Source organism: Saimiri boliviensis, chromosome 1, assembly GCF_048565385.1.
Source record: "Saimiri boliviensis isolate mSaiBol1 chromosome 1, mSaiBol1.pri, whole genome shotgun sequence".
Taxonomy (NCBI): Eukaryota; Metazoa; Chordata; class Mammalia; order Primates; family Cebidae; genus Saimiri; species Saimiri boliviensis.
Window position 1 is genome coordinate 168,951,352 of NC_133449.1, and position 21,352 is coordinate 168,972,703.

The 21,352-nt window shown below is 43.6% G+C and overlaps 1 protein-coding gene across 3 annotated transcripts in view; it reads right to left on the minus strand.

Annotated features, from left to right (window-relative positions):
* LOC104652350 (uncharacterized) overlaps positions 1-10,864 on the minus strand; it is a 31,521-nt gene extending 20,657 nt beyond the window's left edge. For 2 of the 3 annotated variants that reach the window (XR_012512363.1, XM_074380402.1), the window contains exon 1: positions 6,675-10,864. Coding sequence is in view for 1 of the 3 variants with exons in the window: in XM_074380402.1 (XP_074236503.1) it covers positions 6,675-6,996 (322 nt within the window). In the remaining 2 variants the exon portion in view is untranslated. Of the gene's footprint in view, positions 1-2,556; positions 4,112-6,674 lie in introns of those variants that run through there. The other variant, XM_074380411.1, reaches the window with a different exon arrangement.
* Positions 10,865-21,352: the final 10,488 nt, after the last annotated feature.

Here is a 21,352-nt window from a genome sequence, read left to right on the forward strand (position 1 = left end):
GGATAAACAAAATGTGGTATAGCCATACAATGGAATATTATTGGTCAATAAAAAATAATAAAGTTCTGATTCACCCAAGTGGATAAACCTAAACATTATGCTAAGTGAAAGAAGCCAGAGAGAAAGACCACATATTGTATGCCTTCATTTACACGAAAAGCCCGGAGTAGCAAATTACAGACAGAAAATAGATTAGTGATTGCCTTGGGCCGGGAGTTGGGGGCAGGATGAGGAATGCCTGCAAATGGGAGCAGGTTTCCTTTCTGCAGTGATGAAATGTTCTAAAATTAGAAAGTGATCGATGCACAATCTGTGAATATACTAAAAACCACTGAACTGTACATTTCAAAAGAGTGAACTTTAGGGTGTATAAATTATATGTTAATAAAGCCGTTATTTGGCCAGGCGCGGTGGCTCACGCCTGTAATCCCAGCACTTTGGGAGGCCGAGGCGGGTAGATCACGAGGTCAAGAGATCGAGACCATCCGGGTCAACATGGTGAAACCCCGTCTCTACTAAAAATACAAAAAATCAGCTGAGCATGGTGGCGCATGCCTGTAATCCCAGCTACTCAGGAGGCTGAGGCAGGAGAATTGCCTGAACCCAGGAGGCAGAGGTTGCGGTGAGCCGAGATCGCGCCATTGCACTCCAGCCTGGGTAACGAGAGCGAAACTCTGTCACACACACACACACACACACACACACACACACACACAAATAAATAAATAAAGCTGTTATTTTTTTAAAAAAGAAACATACATGATAAAAGAAAGAAAAGACTTTAGAATAGTTTGGAATTTGGGGTACATTTTCCTATTCTTTTCTGTTTTACTGTAATTTGTTTTCAGGCACTTCTGAACTTGGCAACATTTCCATGATATTACCAAATTCGTGAGCTGGTTTGAAATAACTATTTCCTGTTATTACTTCATGTTTTCATAACTTTTGAGCAAAGGATGTAATGTGGGACATGAAGATACGATTTTTTGGGAATTTCCCAGTCTTGGCTTTGAACATTTAGGTTCTTTCCAAGTTTTCAGTCTGATAGATCAGAAGAGATATAAGTAGCTGAAAAGGAATTAGTAATGTAAAAATTAAAAAGTGGTAGAAAACAAAAAATCTGAAAAATGCTTGAAGACGTTATTTGCAAAACTGATCCTAGTGCATTTATCAACGTATGTAAAAAAAAAAAAAAAAGCAATGCCTGGAGATAGTTATTTCTTTATTTATTTGAGACTCACTCTGTCGCCCAGGCTGTGGTGCTCATTGCATCCTTAACCTCCTGGGCTCAAGCAGTCCTCCCACCTCAGCCTCCTGAGTAGCTGTGGCTACAGATGTGTGCCACCATGCCTGGCTAATTTTTTTGGTATTTTTTGTAGAGATGGGATTTTGGCAGGTTGGCCAGGCTAGGAAATATTTATTTTTATTTATCGGTTTCACTTCTCTGTTTTGACCACATCATCTGCCAACAATGGGGCTTAACTTGTGTTCTGGGATGCTCTTATTATGGGGTTGAGGACGGGAGAGGCTTTGATGCTACTCTGGGCCTTTACGTCTATAATTCAGCTCCCCACCTCACTCCTCAATGCAGTCAGAAGGTCCCCTCAGACTTACGGGGCTTCTGGGAGCTGCAGGATCCATAGGATCCTGGGTTCTGGGACCCTCAGGAGGGTCAGGCCCTCGGCAGGACACAGTGAGAGTGAGCAGACAGCAGGCCCTGTGGAGGAGAGGGTGGACTCAGGCCAAATGCCTAGTGGGGATGGGGTGACAAATACTCTCCTGTCCTCACCTGCCTTCACCTGCTGTGGCCTGCAAGTACAGCTCTGAGGCAGCTCTTAAGTCAGACACCTCCACTTCAGTGGCATCTTCTACCACCCTAGAGGACGGGGAGGCTGAGCTCAGCTCCCAAGTAACAGGGTTCTGCCCAGCCCCCCTGAACCTCTACATGGGGAGCCCATGGAGGTCCCCATAGCCTGTAAGAATCAACCAAAGGCTCCAGGTTCAGTCTACTTCTCTAAACGTTTCTCATCCTCATGATTTTATTTTCCTTCCTGCGAATAGGGTAGTTGGGGTCACTCCCATTTTACAGATGGAGAAACTGAAGTCCTGCTCAGCGAGATGCTCAAAATCACCCGGTGTGACAATGACAGAGTCAGGACATGGGGCTGGGAATGGAATTGAGGTGGTGTGAGTTGAAGAGGTGTTAAGTGGGGTGAAGGAAGTAGGAGGGATGGGCACATGGGATGAAGGAAGAGGGTCAGGGGTGATCCTGAGAGCAGCCCCTGACCCTGTAAGCATGACCCCAAGCTCAGAGCTTCCTTCCCCTGAGGTGGCAGTTGGTGGACACCCCCAAAGGCTCAGCTTGGGGGAGGCAGCCCTGCCTTAAGACAAGCACCCTCAGACTCCACTGCGCCCTGAACACTCACAAGCCCAGAGGGGCCACAACCAGCACTGACAGGTTCTCCACCCCTGGAGAGAGCAGGTCCCGGGTTCTTCCTCTAGGGCTGAACTGGGGGTCACACAAGCACACATGTTATAAACTGAGCCTTTACCTACCTTCAGCTCACATGATCCTCCTGGGAGCCAAACAGGGCACCAAGAATTCAGCCTTTTTGCAGTCAGAGGAGAGGAGACCTCAGAGAGGTACACCCATGCTGGTGAGCAGCAGAGTGAGGCTGGACGCATGCTTTCTGGCTCCCCACAGACCTCGGGCTCCTTCTGCAGCATCACCCTGGCCCTGGTTCCCAGATCCCACTCTCTCCCCTCCTGCAAGGGTCTCACCTGCACCAGGCTAAGAGTGCTAAGCACAGGATCAGAACAGCTTTGGGGCAGAGCTTCCTCAAACAGCATCTGCAGCAGCTAAAGTGGAGAAGCGTTCAACGTGGATTAAGAAAGCATAAAGCTGTCCTTCAACATTTCCTGAGAGTGAAGTCCGTGTCATGCCCTATACTGGGGACATGGCATCCAGGGTAGAAATAGCACCAGTCTTTATGTTCACAGCAAGCCGGAAAGTGAGCAGACATTCTCAGTGGGACCTGCTGTTTGCTGCACAGGGATTCACGACATGTTCTGAGGCGGCTATTTTGATTTGGGGGCATTCTGATGATGTCCCCACAATAAAACTTCCAAGCTTACCATTAGTATTACCAGGAACTATGAAAATCAGATCTCCTTGGATATTTGATCTTTTCATGCCACCCCTCTCTAACCCTCAACCTATTAGCACCAGCTTCTCACCTTCCTTTATTTTTTAATTAAAAAATTTTTTCCTTGGAAGGATATCAGTAACAAGGAAAAAAATTTTTTTTTATTTTGGTTTTTTTTTTTTGAGGCAGAGTTTTGCTCTCGTCACCCAGGCTGCAGTGCAGTGCCATGATCTCGGCTCACTGCAACCTCTGCCTCCTGGATTCAAGCAATTCTTCTGTCTCAGCCTCCCAAGAAGCTGGGATTACAGTTGCCCACCACCACACCCAGCTAATTTTTTAAATTTTTAGTAGATATGGGTTTTTGCCATGTTGGCCAGGCTGGTCTCAAACTCCTGACCTCAGGTGATCCACCCATCTTGGCCTCCCAAAGATCTGGGATTACTCTGACTTCCCAATAGCTGCGTAAATTGACCCTGGCAAAACATCCTGCCTTGATCAACAGGGTGCTTGCTGTAGGAGCCCTACTGAGAGCTGATGTGGAGAAGGAAGATTCTCAGAAGTCTCTGGGAGAGGTAATCCCTGTGCCGCATGCGGCCTGTGCCCTGGTGACTCCTCTGGGACTCACCTGAGGCACGAGTCGAGGTGCCTCTGTTTCCCTGCCTCGGAGCAACAGGGCCACACTGTATCCTCGGCCCACAGAGCCCAGTGTGGATTGGACACGTGCCAGCAGCTCCTGCTCTGCCTCCTGCAGGGAAATACAGGCACATTCCACTGACTCAGGTGCCCTGAGCAAAGGAGCTCAGGAGGCAGCCAGTACCCCAGGACCCAGGGGCCTGAGGGCTCTCACCCTCCTCTCATCACCCTCCCAGACCTTCCTACCTGAGCAGCATTAGGGCCCAGGACTCTGTCAAAGGTGAAGCTTTGTTCCTGTGGGCAGGGCCGGGGTCAACTGTGATAGTCCCATCTTCCCCTGCACCCTCCGCCCCACCCCTTCACCCCCACCCCCCGTCCCCTGACACACACTGCCCATCCACCTGAGTCTCCAGAGTCCCAAGCTGAAGCAAACGGATATTTGTGGGCTCCACCAGGAGTGTGGGGCTACAGGTATCCACAGGGCCTGAGAAAGGAGGACTTCATATCAGCTGTCATAAGGAAAACTGGCTCCAGGATTCCTGAGTCCTGCCCTCAACCTTTGCCTCAGTTTCCCAACCCAAGCTGGCCCAGCCCTCCCCTCTTCCAAGAGGCTCTCCTGGGCTTCACTCCCTCAGAGTACAAACGTGGAGAGCTTCTTACCTGATCCCTTCCCCGACTCCACTTCTACCACTACGGTCAGCATGGCATGTGGGTTGCGAGAGACCATGAGGGCCGATCAAGGAGGCTGAGCTGCCTGGCTCAAACCAGACCCTGCGGTCACCACCTCTCCACAGTCCACGGCCTCTCAGCCTCTCAGCTTCCCCTCAATAATTCATGAATCCCATCTGAGGGTTGGGGAAGGGTGGCTCTGGACCTGGTAACCTATTAAGGGAAGTGACATTCCCTTCTCTTATGAGAGAACATTGCATAGGGTTCTTTCATCTTTTTCCTTTTATGAAAATGTTCAAACATGTATAACACTGGAGAGAATAGTATCATCAACCTCCAGGTACCCAGCTTCAGCAATTACCAAATTCTGGCCAGTCTGATTTATTTTGTTCTTCTCCCATTCCCAGCAGATTATTTTGAAGCAAACCTCAGACATCCTAGTATTTCATCTATTACTAGTTCAGTATACCACAGTTAATTTTAGAAGGTTTTCATCACATCATAAGGAAATTTGGTTCCCTTTAGCTATTAGCTCCCTAACCCAAACCCACTGCACCCTGCAACCCTAAGCAATCACTCATTTATTTTCTGCCTTTACAGATTTGCCAATTCTAGACATTTCATATAAATAGAACCATATACTGAGTGGCCTTCTGTGTCTGTTTTTTTCCACTTAACATAATGTTTTCAGTTGTAGTATGTCTCAGTACTTTTTCCCTTTCTGTGGTGGATAATGTTCCACAATAGAGCTCTGTCACCAACTGCCTGGAGTTTGGCCAAGTTTCACCACAAAGGGCATCGTCCTCCATGAGACTGCACTCCTCCATGAGCGCAGTCTCAAGTTAAGGGGTCCCCAGGCCTTCCTCACTCCAGCTGTCTGCAGGTTTTGGTGTCCCCACTACTCCTTCAGGCTTGACAATTCACTGGAACAGCTTGCAGAACTCAAGTAAGTGCTACACTTACTGTGTCTGACACTAATTCTCTGACACCAGCTGAGTGTTTTATGATTCAATTCAACTCTGACACTAACTACGTGGAGTTAGGGTCAGGTCCCATGAATTAAAACAAAACATCCCCAACAAGACTGCCCTTAATTCAAATGGCAGCCGCAAGTGGTATCATCAGGTTATTCACAAGTTCGTCTGACTTGGCTACAAATTCAGGGGTTTCCCATGACCCCACCCCAGATTGAGTAATTCACTTGAAAGACATAGAACTCAGAAAAGTGCTTACTTACTATTACCTTTTTATTATAAAGGATACAAATGAATAGTCATATTGCTGTATTTAAGTGAGTTATAGAAGAAACGCCATGCTCTGAGTTTTAAATTGAGAGTCCTTTATTGCCGGGGCCGAGAGACGGCTAATGCTTAAAATTCTTTCGGCCCAGAGGAAGGGGCTTATCTTTTAGACCTCGATTTAGGTAGGGGAGGGGGAGCCTAGCTGAAGCGGAAGTTTACAGAAGCAGAACAAGCAAGTTAGAACCAGGGGATAGCAGGTACTCAGGATTGTTGGTTGCTAAGGGTATTTTTATACAATTATCAAGAGGGGTAGCAGGGAGATCTTTTCATACAATCAATCACCAAGGAAGGTATTCACAATAGCAGGCAGACTTGCCAAGTAGGATGCGGTTACAGTGGTTACAGGTACTGTGAACAGTGTGAACCACTCTTAACAGTTTAAAGATTTGAGTGCAGAGTGACCCAGTAATGCACCTGAGGGGGCTGAGGCAGGGAGGGGGAAGCCAAGCTGGAGCCTACCGCCAAGATGGAGTCAGTTAGGATAACACAGGCTAGGTTATTACACTCCCCACTTGTGTTTTTGGAGGGTCCAAGTATTGACTCTTCAGTTACAACAAGGAGGTTACATTGGCTTTTGAGATCCACAAGTTTGACAGAATTTACACGCTGTCTTATGAAAGCAAGGAGCCAGTTTAGTATACAGGGCCCAAAGATTAAGCCTAACAGGAGGAGAAGAGGTTTTGCTAGCCCAGTTATTAAAGTAGTTAGTTACGGGTTTCAGTTAAACATGCTTTGGTACCATGGGTTTTTTTCCCGCCCCCGCCCCCGCCCCCGCCCCCGCCGCTTTTGCTGGCGTTTATTTAAACTCTTTTGAACCTGTGAAGGCTGTCCTTTATGACTCCAGACTGGTTAGCATAAAAACAACAGCTTTCCCCCAACGCTGTCCAAGGTGGTTCTGGAGAGCAACTTTAATTAGGGATTTTACCTGGATATGTGTAAGGCCGGTTGCCTCGTCGGGAGGTTGGACAGGCCCACCTCTGCACCCGGCGCCAGGCTCTGCCGAAGGGCTCCCCTGGAAGGCTCCAGCTGATGCAGGGCTCCTGGCCGGTTCTCCCACCGGAAAACCCGCCCCGTCTCAATCCCGCTCCCCTGGAGTCAATCAGAGAACCCAGGTGTTGTTGGTTCCTCCTACCTATAAAAACCCTACGCCCCAGGAAGTTGGCGTGACTTCCCTGGCCCCTTTCGAAGCTTAACGAAGCTGCTACCGTTTGTAAATATGGTGGCATCTGCTTTCTCCAGGGGAACATCCTGGAGATTAGGTTGGCCAGTTTTCGTAGTCTTTAACAGCTCTTGGCAGTCATGGACAGGTATGAGTTAAATTTGGATTGGGGAGTAGAGTGGCTGGATTTAAACACCATGTGAGGGAGAAAGTCAGGTGGGGCTGATCCAACAGCAGACTCTCGTATGGTAATATACGAGCATTTGACATTTATTTACCAGAGGCACTGTGCAGCAATATCTTAACGGCATGAGGAGCCAGGAGGGTTAAGTTTTGGCCCAGGGTTAGTTTATTAGCCTTCGGGACCGGACTTGCAGTTGCCGCCACGGCTCATAGACAACTTGGAATGCTTGTGTTTAACTTTAACTTAATGTAGCCACTAAGACTTTTTTGCCTGCCTTTTTGAAGCCTTTTTAGCTGCCTTTTCCGCTGCCAGAGCAGCCTGTTTCTGTTTCTTACGGTTTCAATTGTTAAAAACCTTCTGAGCTATTTCTAGGAGCTGGATGATATTTATCCCAGCAAATCCCTCAAGTTTTTGTAATTTTTTTTTTGAATGTCAGGTGCTGCCTGAGCTACAAATGCCAAATTAATAGCACAGCTATTTTTGGGAGCTGCTGGATTAAACGGGGCATAAATTCAATAGGCCTCCTGGAGGCATTTCAAAAACACTCCAGGTGGCTTATTGGGCCCCTGGACAACTTCAGTTGTCTTAGACAGATTCATGGGTTTTCAAGCGGCTCCTTTAATACCCGCAAGAAGATACCGGTGGAAATTGTTCAAAGCTCTGCTCCCCGCCACTTCCCGCCCCCAAGGTATTTGGGTCCCAGTCAGGCTGAGTAGAAGGAAAAAACTTCCTCTAGGAGGCCTCAGGCTCCCTCCTCTGGCATACTGGCTGAACTAAGGAAAAAACTTTCTGGCCTCCCTTCAAATATGGTCCCTTTTCTTAGATGTAAGAAGGGTTAGGAGAAGCTGTTGACAATTATCCCAGGTGGGCTGGTGAGTCTGGCGTATGGACTCAACCAGTGAGGTTAGGACCTGAGGTTTCTCAGAGAAAGGTGGGTTTTTGAGCCTTCCAGTTGTACAGGTTAGTAGAAAAAGGGACATGGACCAAAAACAGGGCAAAATGATCGCTGCCTGGAGGGGGTGGTGCCTCCCTTAAGGGGAGGAGTGGGGCAGCCTCCTCCAGCCCAGGCTGCAGTTGGGAGGCGGGGTTTCTCCGTGTTAACCAGGTTGGTCTTGAACTCCTGGACCTCAGGAGATCTGGCCGCCTTGGCTTCTCAAAGTGCTGGGATTAGAGGTGTGAGCCACTGTGCCTGGCAGTAGCTGTCAGATTCTATCACCACCTGGAGAGTGTCCTATGAACAGCAAAGAGCTTCTTGGTTTACAATGGCAGTTCCAAGGTGAATGTGCAGCAACTTGTTTGGAAGGCTATAGCTTGGACTGGCCAGAATATCACCTTGGCTTGTCTCTTATTGTCATTTTAGCTGTTACAGATAACAATAACCAAGGGATTGTATACTTAGTTTTCTTCTTGTTAGTTTATAGTTCCTTATGCATCCAGGAGTTGAATCAATCATTTCTAAATTCCACTGGTAACTTTTACCTCCCGTAACTGAGGACAGCACAGCTGCTATTCCATATAGCACTTGTAATACCAGCACTTTGGGAGGGTGAGGCGGCTGGATCACTTGAGGTCAGGAGTTCAAGACCAGCCTGGCCATCATGGTGAAATCCTGTCTCTACTAAAAACACAAAAATTAACTGGGCATGGTGGCAGGCACCTGTAATCCCAGCTACTCTGGAGGCTGAGGCAGGAGAGTTGCTTGCACCCAGGGGGCAACGGTTGTAGTGAGCTGAGATCACGTCATTGCACTCCAGCCTGGGCAACAGAGCAAGACTTTGTCTCAAAAAAAGAAAAGAAAACGATATTAAGTAAAAAGGGGCAAGATTATATTGCACAAGAATAGTTAATATCTGTTATTTTAAATTTTTATAAGTGATGAGAATTCATCAGGGTGGCTAACCCTGTAGCCACCCACCTGTAGCCACCCACCTGTAGCCATCCACCCAGGAAATCATAGGTTATTTATTCTACGCCCCCCAGTCTTTTTCCCCACAAAGTACATATTTCAGTGAGTACAGACTGGTTTGGCCAATTGTAGTTCTCCTCACACCAACTCCAATGGCTTCAGACACTGACAAACTGGAGTTGGGTTGGACCAAGCTTTGCAGGATAAGGACACAATTCTCCGCAAGACAGCCCTCATTACAGACACCAGCCACAAGCTTGGGGGTTCCCAGGCTACTCTCATTTCTGACCAGCAGATATAAATTCGGAGGTTCTCACTGCCCACCGCAAGTCAACAATTCACTAGAACAACTCACAGAACTCAGGAATGTTCTGTACTTACAATTACAATTTTATTATAGGAAAGGATACAAATCTGAAAAAGCCAAAGAGATAAAACCTGCTAGGAACCAGGGACAGTGGCTGGCCAAATTCTTGTTACACACGAATGAACATACATTTTGTTCATTCATTCCTCATTTGATGAATATTTGGGTTGATTCTACCTTTTGGCTATTATGAATAATGCTGCTATAAGCTTTGTGTACAAGTTTTTGGGTGTACATGTTTTCATTTCTCTTGGACATAGGAGTGCAGTTGCGGGGTCATATGGTAACTCTGTGTTTAGCTTTTACTTTTTCAAAGAAAAAAGTTCTTTATTGAGAGGAAACCAGGAAAGTGCTACAAAGTAGATCAAGTTGTGAAAAGAGCCTATCAATCAAAGAGCTGTCATTTTCATCTTAGTGCATCTCCAAAACAGCATGTATGACAAAGTTGCCTTATCTAGATACTGTGAATTCTCATCACTTACAAAAATTTAAAATAACAGATATTAACTATTCTTGTGCAATATAATCTTGCCCCTTTTTACTTAATATCGTTTTCTTTTCTTTTTTTGAGACAGAGTCTTGCTCTGTTGCCCAGGCTGGAGTGCAATGACGTGATCTCAGCTCACTGCAACCGTTGCCCCCTGGGTGCAAGCAACTCTCCTGCCTCAGCCTCCAGAGTAGCTGGGATTACAGGTGCCTGCCACCATGCCCGGCTAATTTTTGTGTTTTTAGTAGAGACAGGATTTCACCATGATGGCCAGGCTGGTCTTGAACTCCTGACCTCAAGTGATCCAGCCGCCTCACCCTCCGAAAGTGCTGGTATTACAAGCATGAGCCACTGCGTCCGGCTTTACGCAGTGTCATTTTCTTTCTACATTTAGTAGTCATTTTGTATGTTGATAGATGTATATATATATTTTTAATCCTAGCTTCATACCAATACCAATAGGACCAAAATAAAACTTCATTGAAAGGCCTAAAGATTCCTATGGATTTTCCCTTGTCTCACCAATAGCATCAGCTCATATCTCTAATTCTTTCATCTCAGATGTCAGTTTTGATTTGTGTGTCTGTATGTGTGTGCATGTGTGTAACATACATAATGGTTGCAAACAAGGACTTAAAATGCCAGCCTTGAAGTCTGCTATTTGCAGCCTCTGAACTAGGGGATATGCTAGGATTACCAGTGTTTAATCCCAGCAGCACTGCAAGGAGCTATATTGCCTTTGGCAAGTGGCTTAATCTATGTGTTTGTTTCCATGTCTGTAAAATAGAAACTATGGTGATGATATTGCTGCCTTCCTTATAAGGATGACTTGAAGCTGTGTTTCTCAAAGTATATTCCTTGTGCCAGCAGTCTCAGCATCTCCCAATAATTGAATTAAAAAGCAAATTTCAGGCCTCATCATACCTGTTGAATCAGAAACTCTAGTTTCTGTGTTTTAAGACTTCTAGGAGATTCCAATAGAGTTTAGAGTTTGAGAACAACTGTTTTTTGTTTTGTTTTGTTTTTGTTTTTGAGACGGAGTTTCGCTCTTGTTACCCAGGCTGGAGTGCAATGGCACGATCTCGGCTCACCGCAACCTCCGCCTCCTGGGTTCAGGCAATTCTCCTGCCTCAGCCTCCCGAGTAGCTGGGATTACAGGCACATGCCACCATGCCCAGCTAATTTTTTGTATTTTTAGTAGAGACGGGGTTTCACCATGTTGACCGGGATGGTCTCGATCTCTTGACCTCGTGATCCACCCGCCTCGGCCTCCCAAAGTGCTGGGATTACAGGCTTGAGCCACCGCACCCGGCCTTGAGAACAACTGTTGATGAGATTAAGTGAGTTGGCCGGGCGCGGTGGCTCACGCCTGTAATCCCAGCACTTTGGGAGGCGAGGCGGGTGGATCACGAGGTCAAGAGATCGAGACCATCCCGGTCAACATGGTGAAACCCCGTCTCTACTAAAAATACAAAAATTAGCTGGGCATGGTGGCATGTGCCTGTAGTCCCAGCTACTAGGGAGGCTGAGGCAGGAGAATTGCCTGAACCCAGGAGGCGGAGGTTGCGGTGAGCCGAGATCGCGCCATTGCACTCCAGCCTGGGTAACAAGAGCGAAACTCCGTCTCAAAAAAAAAAAAAAAAAGAGATTAAGTGAGTTAATAATAAGCATTAGGTCAGTGTCTGGCACATAGTAAGCAGTAAATTAATGAATATTTTTAACTGAATACAATAAAATATGGTCAACACATAGAAAGTTTAATTTAGGTAAGAAGATGTTGCCCATGCTGTTCCCCCAAGAAATAAATCCGGCTTAATTCCTTGTCCAAAGGCATCAGCATGGACTGCCAACCCCTCATCGTGTGGCTTCTGCCTTCCTTTCTACTATTTCTGTACTCCATATATATACTAGGTCTCCAATTTTCCTAGTACTCAGTATGGGAATTGCTTACTTACACCTCCAAGGCTTTGCCTATTCATTTCCTCTGCATGGGAACATCACTTATTCCTTTTCTTTCTTCCTTTTTTTTTTTTGAGATGGAGTTTCACTCTTTTTACCCAGGCTGGAGTGCAATGGTGCGATCTCGGCTCACCGCAGCCTCCACCTCCTGGGTTCAGACAATTCTCCTGCCCCAGCCTCCTGAGTACCTGGGATTACAGGCACGTGCCACCATGCCCAGCTAATTTTTATTTTATTTTATTTTATTTATTTATTTTTTTTAGTAGAGACAGAGTTTCACCATGTTGACCAGGATGGTCTCGATCTCTTGACCTTGTGATCCACCTGCCTCGGCCTCCCAAAGTGCTGGGATTACAGGCATGAGCCACTGTGCCCAGCTCTTCCTTTTTAAAAAAGAACCTCGCCGGGCGCGGTGGCTCGAGCCTGTAATCCCAGCACTTTGGGAGGCCGAGGCGGGTGGATCACGAGGTCGAGAGATCGAGACCATCCTGGTCAACATGGTGAAACCCCGTCTCTACTAAAAATACAAAAAATTAGCCGGGCATGGTGGCGCGTGCCTGTAATCCCAGCTACTCAGGAGGCTGAGGCAGGAGAATTGCTTGAACCCAGGAGGCGGAGGTTGCAGTGAGCCGAGATCGCGCCATTGCACTGCAGCCTGGGTAACAAGAGAGAAACTCCGTCTCAAAAAAAAAAAAAAAAAAAAAAAAAAAAAAAAAAAAAAAAAAAGAACCTCTTTTCTCTCACTTCCTGTACTTACGATCTCCTGAATTCCTATGTATTCCTCAAAACCCAGCTCCAGTGTCACCTCTGTGATGATTCCACTGCTGTCTAGTCTGAGCCAGGCATTTGCTAAGCCTCAGCATCTCCCTACTCATCCCACTTGTAGTACTTAGAGGAGTTTGTAACTGTTCCCAGTTTCATTTCCTCTTTTTGAATTTTTTAATTGAGGTGAAATTCATATAATTTATCATGTTAAAGTGTGGCCAAGAGCAGTGGTGTACACCTGTAATCCCAGCAATTTCGGAGGCCGAGGCAGGAAGATCACTTGAGCCAGGAGTCTGAGACCAGCCTGGCCAACATGACGAAAACTCATCTTTACAAAAATACAAAAAGTAGCCAGATGTGGTGGTGTGTGCCTGTAATCCCAGCTACTTGGGAGCCTGAGGCAGGAGAATAGCTTAAACCCAGGAGGTGGAGGTTACAGTGAGCCTACGTCGTGCCACTGCTATCCAGCCTGTGCAACACAGTGAAATTGTCTCACACACCAAAAAAAAAAAAAAAAAAAAAAAAAGAAAAGAAAAGAAAAGAAAAGAAAGGAAGAAAGGAAAAAGAAAAGAAAGAAAAAGAAAAAAATGTCAGGGCACAGTGGCTCACGCCTGTAATCCCAACACTTTGGGAGGCCAAGGTGGGATCACCTGAGTTCAGGAGTTCTAGAATAGCCTGGCCATATGATGAAACCCTGTTTCTACTAAAAATACAAAAATTAGGCATTATGATGGATGCCTATAATCCCAGCTACTTGGGAGGCTGAGGCAGGAAAATCAGTTGAACCCAGGAGGTGGAGGTTGCAGTGAGCCAAGATAGTGCCACTGCACTCCAGTCTGGGCAACAAGACAGAAACTCCGTTACAAAAAAAAAAAAAAAAAAGGATATGATTCAGTGGCATTTAGTGTATTCACACTATTGTGCAACCATCACTTCTTTCTAGTTTCAAAACTTTTCCATCATGCCCAAAATACATGTCATACCTATTAAGTAATCACTTGCCATTCCTCCCTCTCCCCTCCCCAGATAACCACTAAGCAGCTTCCTGGCTTTATGTATTTCCCTAATAGTCTGGATATATTATATAAAATAAACCAAACAATAACAGTATGTGGCTTTTAGTGTTTGGCTTATTTTATTTTAGTTTAATTTTTTTGAGACAGAGTCTCACTCTATCACCCAGGCTGCAGTACAGTGACATGATCTTGGCTTACTACAACCTCCACCTCCCAGGTTCAAGCGATCCTCCTGCCTCAGCCTCCCAAGTAGCTGAAATTACAGGTGTCAGTCACCACACCCAGCTAATTTTTGTATTTTTAGTAGAGATGGGGTTTCACCATGTTGGCCAGGCTGGTATCGAACTCCTGACCTCAGGTGATCCACTCACCTTGGCCTCCCAAGTGCTGGGATTGCAGGCATGAACCACCATGGCTGGCCAGTGTCTGACTTTATTTAGCATTAGTTTAAGTTTCATCCAAGTTGTGGCATGTATCATTATTTTGGCTGAATAATGTTACATTAAATGTACATATCACAGTCTATTTATCCATCATTCATTGGTGAACATTTGGGTTATTTTCACCTTATGGTTATTATTAATAATGCTGCTATAAATATTTGCAAGTTTCTGTGTAGATATATATTTTCATTTCTCTTGAGTATATACTAAGGACTGGAATTGATGGGTCATATGGTAATTATATGTTTAATTTTTTGAGGAACTGCCAGCTGTTTCCAGAGTGGGTGCACCATTTTATATTCCCAATAGCAGGGTATGAGAGTTCCTGTTCTTCCACATCCTCACCAATACTTGTTATTTTATTCAAAAATATATATCATTATAGCAGCATGGTGAGTGTGCAGTAATATCCCATTGTGCTTTTAATTTGTGTTTCCTTTATGACTAATGATGTTGAACATCTTTTCACATGCTTGTTAGCCATTTGTATAGCCTATGGGGAGAACTGACCATTCAAGCTGCTTGTCTTTTTAAAAACTGGATTGAGACCAGCCTGAACAACATAGCTATACCTTGTCTCTACTAAAAATAAAAACAATTAGCTGCATGTGGTAGAGTGTACCTGTAGTACCAGAACTAAGAGGCTGAAGCAGGCAGATTGCTTGAGCCCAGGAGGTGGAGTCTGCATGAGCTGTGATCATGCCACTGCACTTTAGCCTGGGTGACAGAGTAAGATTCTGTCTCAAAAAAATAAATAAATAAAATTGGATTGTCTTTTTTGTTGTTGAGTTGTAAAAGCTCCTTATATATGCTGTATACTACACCCTTATCAAATATTTAACTCTCATAATTTTCTTCTATCCTAAAGGTTATCTTTTCACTCTCTTGATAATGTCCTTTGATTCACCAAGTTTTTAATTTTTATGCAGTCCAATTTATCGGGGTTTTTTTGTTGATCATGCTTTTGGTGTCACATCTAAGAGTTCATTGCCAAATCAGAGGTCATGAAGATTAATCCCTAGGGTTTCTTCTAATAGTTCCATAGCTTTAGCTCTAATATTTAGGTTGTCCATCTATTATGAGTTAATTTTTGTATATGGAGAGAGGTAGGGGTCCAATGTAATTTTTTTTTGCATATTAGTTATCCAGTTGTCTCAGCATTATTTTTGAAGATATTTCTTTTTTTCCACGGAATGATCTTGGCTTTCTTATCAAATATCAATCAGTTATAGATGTTGGGTTATTTCTGGGCTCTAATTCTATGCAATTGTTCTGTGTCAATATTAAGTCATCCAATGCATAAACTTTGAAGGGATGTCTTTCCATTTATTTGGGTCTTTAATTTATTTCAGCAATGTTTTCTAGTTTTCATTTTCTTTTCTTTTTTCTTTTTTTTTTCTTTTCTTTTCTAGTTTTCATTTTATAAGGCTTTAACCTTTTTGGTAATTGTATTCCAAGGGATTTTATTCTTTTTTAAACATGTAAATGGATTTATTTTCATAATTTCCTTTCTGGATTTTAAATTGCCGTTGCATAGAAACAACTAATTTTTGTGTGTTGATCTTATGTCTGACACTTCCTGATTTGTTTATTATCCCTAATAGTGTTTTTGTGAATTCTATGAGATTTTCTATTTATAGAATCATATCATGTGCAAATACAGTTTTACTTCTTCCTTCTCAAATGCCTTTATTTATTTATTTTTCTTGCCTAGTTTCTCTGGCTAAAACTTTTGGTACAGTAGTAAATAGAAGTGGTAAAAGTGGCATCCTTGGGCTGGGCATGGTAGCTCACTCCTGTAATCCCAGCACTTTGGGAGGCCAAAGTGGGTGGATCACCTGAGGCCAGGAGTTCCAGACCTGCCTGACCAATATGGTAAAACCCTGCCTAAACTAAAAATACAGAAATTAGCGGGGCATGGTGGTAGGCACCTGTAATCCAAGCTACTTGGGAGGTTGGGGCAGGAGAATCGCTGAACCCTGGAGGCAGAGGTTGCAGTGAGCTGAGATCTTACCATTGCACTCCAACCTGGATGACAGAGTGAGACTCTGTCTCAAAAAAGAAAAAAAAGGTGACATCCTAGATTTGTTTCTGATCTTAAAGAAATAGCTTTCAGTCCTTCATTATCGAATATGATGTTAGCCGTGTGTTTCTCATTGTTTTTTTTATCATTAAAGGAAGTTTCCCTCCATTCCATTTTTGCTGAATGTTCTTATTGTGAAAGGATGTTTGATTTTGTTAAATGATTTTTCTGCATCTATTGAGATAATCATGTGTTTTTCCTCTTTGTTCTATTGATGTGGTATATTACATTGATCGATTGTCTTATTTTAAGCCACATTTGCATTTCTGAGATAAATCCCACCTGGTATTGTGTATAATCCTTTTAATGTGCTTTTGAATTCAATTTGCTAGTATTTTGTTGAGAACTTTTGCATTCATATTTATAAAAAATAGTCTATAGTTAGGCTGGGCATGGTGGCTCATGCCTGTAATCCCAGCACTTTTGGGAGGTCGAGGCTAGTGGATCACCTGAAGTCAGCCTGGCCAACATGGCGAAACCCTGTCTCTACTAAAAATACAAAAATTTGCTGGGCGTGGTGGTGGGTGCCTGTAATCTCAGCTAATTGGAAGGCTGAGTCAGGAGAATTGCTTTAACCTGGGAGGTGGAGGTTGCAGTGAGCCGAGATCATGCCACTGCACTCTAGCCTGGGTTATGGAGTGAGACTCTGTCTCCAAACAAACAAATAAACAAAAAATAGTCTGTAGTTTTCTTTGCTTGTGGTATCTCTGTCTTTGGCATCAAGAAAATACTGGCTTTGTGTTAGAAACTGTTTTGGCCAGGCACGGTGGCTCATGCCTGTAATCCCATCACTTTGGGAGGCTGAAGCAGATGAATCACTTGGGGTCACGAGTTTGAGACCAGCCTGGCCAACATGGTGAAACCCCATCTCTACTGAAAATACAAAAATTACCCGGGTGTGGTGACATGCGCCTATAATCCCAGCTACTCAAGAGACTGAGGCAGGAGAATCCCGCTTAAACCCAGGAGGCAGAGGCTGCAGTGAGTCAAGATGATGCCACTGCACTCCAGCCTGGGCGATGGAGCAAGACTCCACCTCCAAAAAATGAAGCACACACACACACGCACACACACACACACACACACAGTGTTTTCCTCCTCTTCTATTTTTTGAAAGAGTTTAAGTAAGATTGGTGTTAAGTTTTTTTAGTATTTGGTAGAATTCACCAGTGAAGCTATCTGGTCTTGAACTCTTTTTTGTTGTGAGATTTTTTATGCCACAAGGCCTGGATAATTAAACAAACAAAATAAAAATTTGTGGAGATGGGGTTTCTCTATGTTGCCAAGGCTGGTCCTTTCATTTCTTATTTTAGTTATTTGTACTTTCTTTATTTTTCTCAGACTAGCTAAAGGTTTATCAATTTTGTTGATCTGCAAAAAGAACCAACTCTTGGTTTTACTGATTTTCTTTTTTTTTTTTTTTTCCATTCCTTATTTTGTTTGCTCTTCTTTCTCTAGTTCCTTAACATATTATAGGTTTCTCTAGTTCCTTAACATATTATAGGTTATTGATTTGTGATCTTTTGCCTTAATTTTCATCCTAGCAATATATACATAGTCATGCACCACGTAATGATGTTTTGGTCAAACTTGAGCTGTATAACCAAGGGTAGTCCCATTAGATTATAATGGAGCAGAAAAATCCCTATTGCCCTGCCAGCTTCGGTGGCTCACGCCTGTAATCCTAGCACTCTGGGAGGCCGAGGCAGGTGGATTGCCTGAGCTCAGGAGTTTGAGACCAGCCTAGGCAACATGGTAAGACCCTGACTCTACTAAAACACAAAAGAAATTAGCTGGGTGTGGCAATGTGCGCCTGTAGTCTCAGCTACTTGGGAGGCTGAGGCAGGAGAATTGCTTAAACCTGGGAGGCGGAGATCATTGCTTAAATCAGTGAGCCAAGATCATGCCACTGCACTCCAGCTTGGGTGACAGAGACTTCATCTCTAAAAAACAAAAAACAAAACAAAACAAAATCCCTATTGCCTAGTGATATCATAGCTGTTGTAACATCATAGTGCATGCATTACTCAGTGTTTGTGGTGATGCCAGTGTATACAAACTCACTGCTCTGCAAGTTGAATAAAAGTGCAGTTATAGCACATGCAATTATGTACTGTACATAATTCCTGATAATGATAATAAATGACTATGTTACTTGTTTATGCATTCACTCTATTTTTTTTTCTTTTGAGACAGGATTGCACTCTGTTGCCCAGGCTAGAGTGAAATGGCATGATCTCAGCTTACTACAACCTCTGCCTCCCAGGCCCAAGTGATCCTCCCACCTCAGCCTCCCAAGTCGCTGAGACTACAGGTGCATGCCACCATACCCAGCTAATTTTTACTGTTTTTTTTTTAGAGATGGGGTTTCACTATGTAATCCAGGCTAGTCTTCTGGACTAAAGGGATCCACCATCTCTGGCCGCCCAAACTGCTGGGATTACAGATGTGAGCCACTGAGCCCAGCCTACTATACTTTTTACTGTTATTTTATAGTGTATCCCCTCTATTTACATAGAAAAAGTGTTAACCATAAAACAGCCTCAGGCATGTCCTTCAGGGTATATTCCAGAAGATGGCATTTTTATCATGAAGATGACATCTCCATCCTTGTTAATTGCCCCCCGGAGGGCCTTCCAGTGGGACAAGATGTGGTGGTGGAATACAATGAGGTTGATGAGCTTGACTCTGTGTAGGCCCAGGCTAATGTGTGTACTTCTGTCTTAGTTTTTAACAAAGAAGTTTAAAAAGTAAAAAAAAAAAAAAAAAAGGCTGGGCACGGTGGCTCACGCCTGTAATCCTAGCACTTTGGGAGGCCAAGGTGGGTGGATCACCTGAGGTCAGGAGTTCAAGGCCAGCCTGGCCATCATGGTGAAACCCTGTCTTTATTTAAAAAAATAAGTAAAAAGTTTTAAAAAAAAGTATAAGAGAAAAAACCTTATAGACTACTGTTTAAAATAAATTTGCCATTTTGAGCATTTTTAAGTGTATAATAAATTCAGTGGCATTAATTGCATTCACAGTATTGTGCAACCATAGCTACTATTTTCAATGCCTTTCATCATCCTAAACGGAAACTCCATAGTCATTATACAATAACTCCCTCTCTCCTCTCCCTCTAGACCTTGTTAACCTTTAATCTACTTACTGTCTCACTGAACTTGCCTATTATAGATACTCAACATAAGCAGAATCATACAATATTTGCCCTTTTGTGCCTGGCTTATTTCACTTAGCATAATGGTGTCGAGGTTTATCTATGTTGCAACATGTATGAGAGGTCTTTACTTTCTGTGGCTAAATAATAGTCCATTGTATGTGTAGACCACATTTTGTTTATCCATTTATCCATTTGTGGACACTTGAGTCATTAGCTAGAGGGCATAGTGTTGATATGAACATTTTGGTACAAAATTTTGTTTGGATATGCCTTTCCAATTCTTTTGGGTATATAATGAGGAGTACAATTATTGGATCATATGAAAAAATTAATTATGTATTTAACTTTTTGGTGAACTGCCAAACTGTTTTCCACTGTGGCTGCACCATATTACATTACCACCAACAATTTATGAGGGTTCGTCTTTCTCTACCTTCTTGCCAACAATTGTTCCCATTTTGGGTGTGTGTGTGTGTATTGTTGTTGTTGTTGAGCTATACTAGTGAGTGTGAAGTGGTATCTCATTGTGGGTTTGTTTTTTGTTTGTTTTTTTTTTTTTGAAACAGGGTCTTGCTCTGTCACCCAGGCTGGAGTGCAGTGGCATGATTTCGGTTCACTGCAACCTCTGCTTCTCAGGCTCAAGCGATTCTCCTGCCTCAGCCTCCCAAGTATCTGGGATTATAGGCACCCACCACCATGCCTGGCTAATTTTTGTATTTTTAGTGAAGACAAGGTTTCGTTGTATTGGCCAGGCTGGTCTCAAACTCTTGACCTCAAATGATCCGCCCAACTCAGCCTCCAAAAGTGCTGGGATTACATGCGTGGCCATGGTGCCTAGCCTCTCACTGTTTTTGATTTGCATTACCTTAATGAGCAATGATTTTGAACATCTTTTTTTTTATGTTTTTTAGCCATTTCTATAGCTTCTTTGTGGCAATGTTCAAATTCTTTGCTCAGGTTTTAATTTGGCTGTTTGCTTTTGGAATTTTATTAATGAATAACAATGTTGAGCATCTTTTCATGTACTTTGAGGCATTTGTGTATTTTTGGAGAAATGGCTATTCAAGCCCTTTTCCCATTTTTCACTTGATTTGTTTGTCTTTCTGTTGCCAAGTTGTAAGAATCCTCTGTATACTCTGGATAGTAAACCATTACCAATGTGTAATTTGCAGCATTTTCTCCCATTTTGTAGGTTGTCTTTTCACTTTATTTGGTAATGCCTTTTGATGTATGAAAGCTTTTAATTTTGTGGAAATCCAGTTTATTATTATTTATTTTGTTGCTCAGGCTTTTGGAGTTATATCTAATAATCCACTGATAAATCAGAGGCCACAAATATTAGTTCCCCTGTTTTCTTCTAAGAGTTTATAACTTTGGCTCTTACATTTAGGTAATCAGTTAATATGAAATTAATTTTTGTATATGATTTGAGGTAAGGGTCCAACTTCATGCATCTGCATATGGATATCCAGGTGTCCCTTTGCCATTAGTAGAAACTAGTGTTTCCTCATTGGCTGTTCTTGACACCCTTGTCAAAATCAGTTTCCCATAGACACATGGGCTTGTTTCTGAATTCTCACTTCTATTCCATTGATCTCTCTGCTTATCCTTATGCTACTACCACTCTGTCTTAGTTACTGTTGCTTTGTAATAATGTTTTGAAACCAGGAAGTTTGAGTCCTCCAACTTTGTTCTTCTTTTACAAGGTTGTTTTGTCTATTCCACACCCATTGAAATTCTATGTAAACTTTACAATCAGCTTGTCAATTTCTACAAATAAACCAGTTAGGATTCTTTTAAGACTTTCATCAAGATTGAAAGGTAGCAGCCACGGCTCTGTGCCACCCCATGACTGGGGGTCTCAGCAAGGGCCCACATAATGATGAGGTGCAGGAGAAAGCCCAGACTCAGCTGCTACCACCGTGGGCACCTCACCAAGCACACTGAGATTGTGTGGACCTGGCCTGAGAGGGGTGTGGCTTTGCCCCAAACAAGCAGAATGCCATGGAGTTGCTTGAGGTTTCCAAGGACAACTGCGCCCTTAAGTTCATCAAGAAAAGGGTAGGGACACATA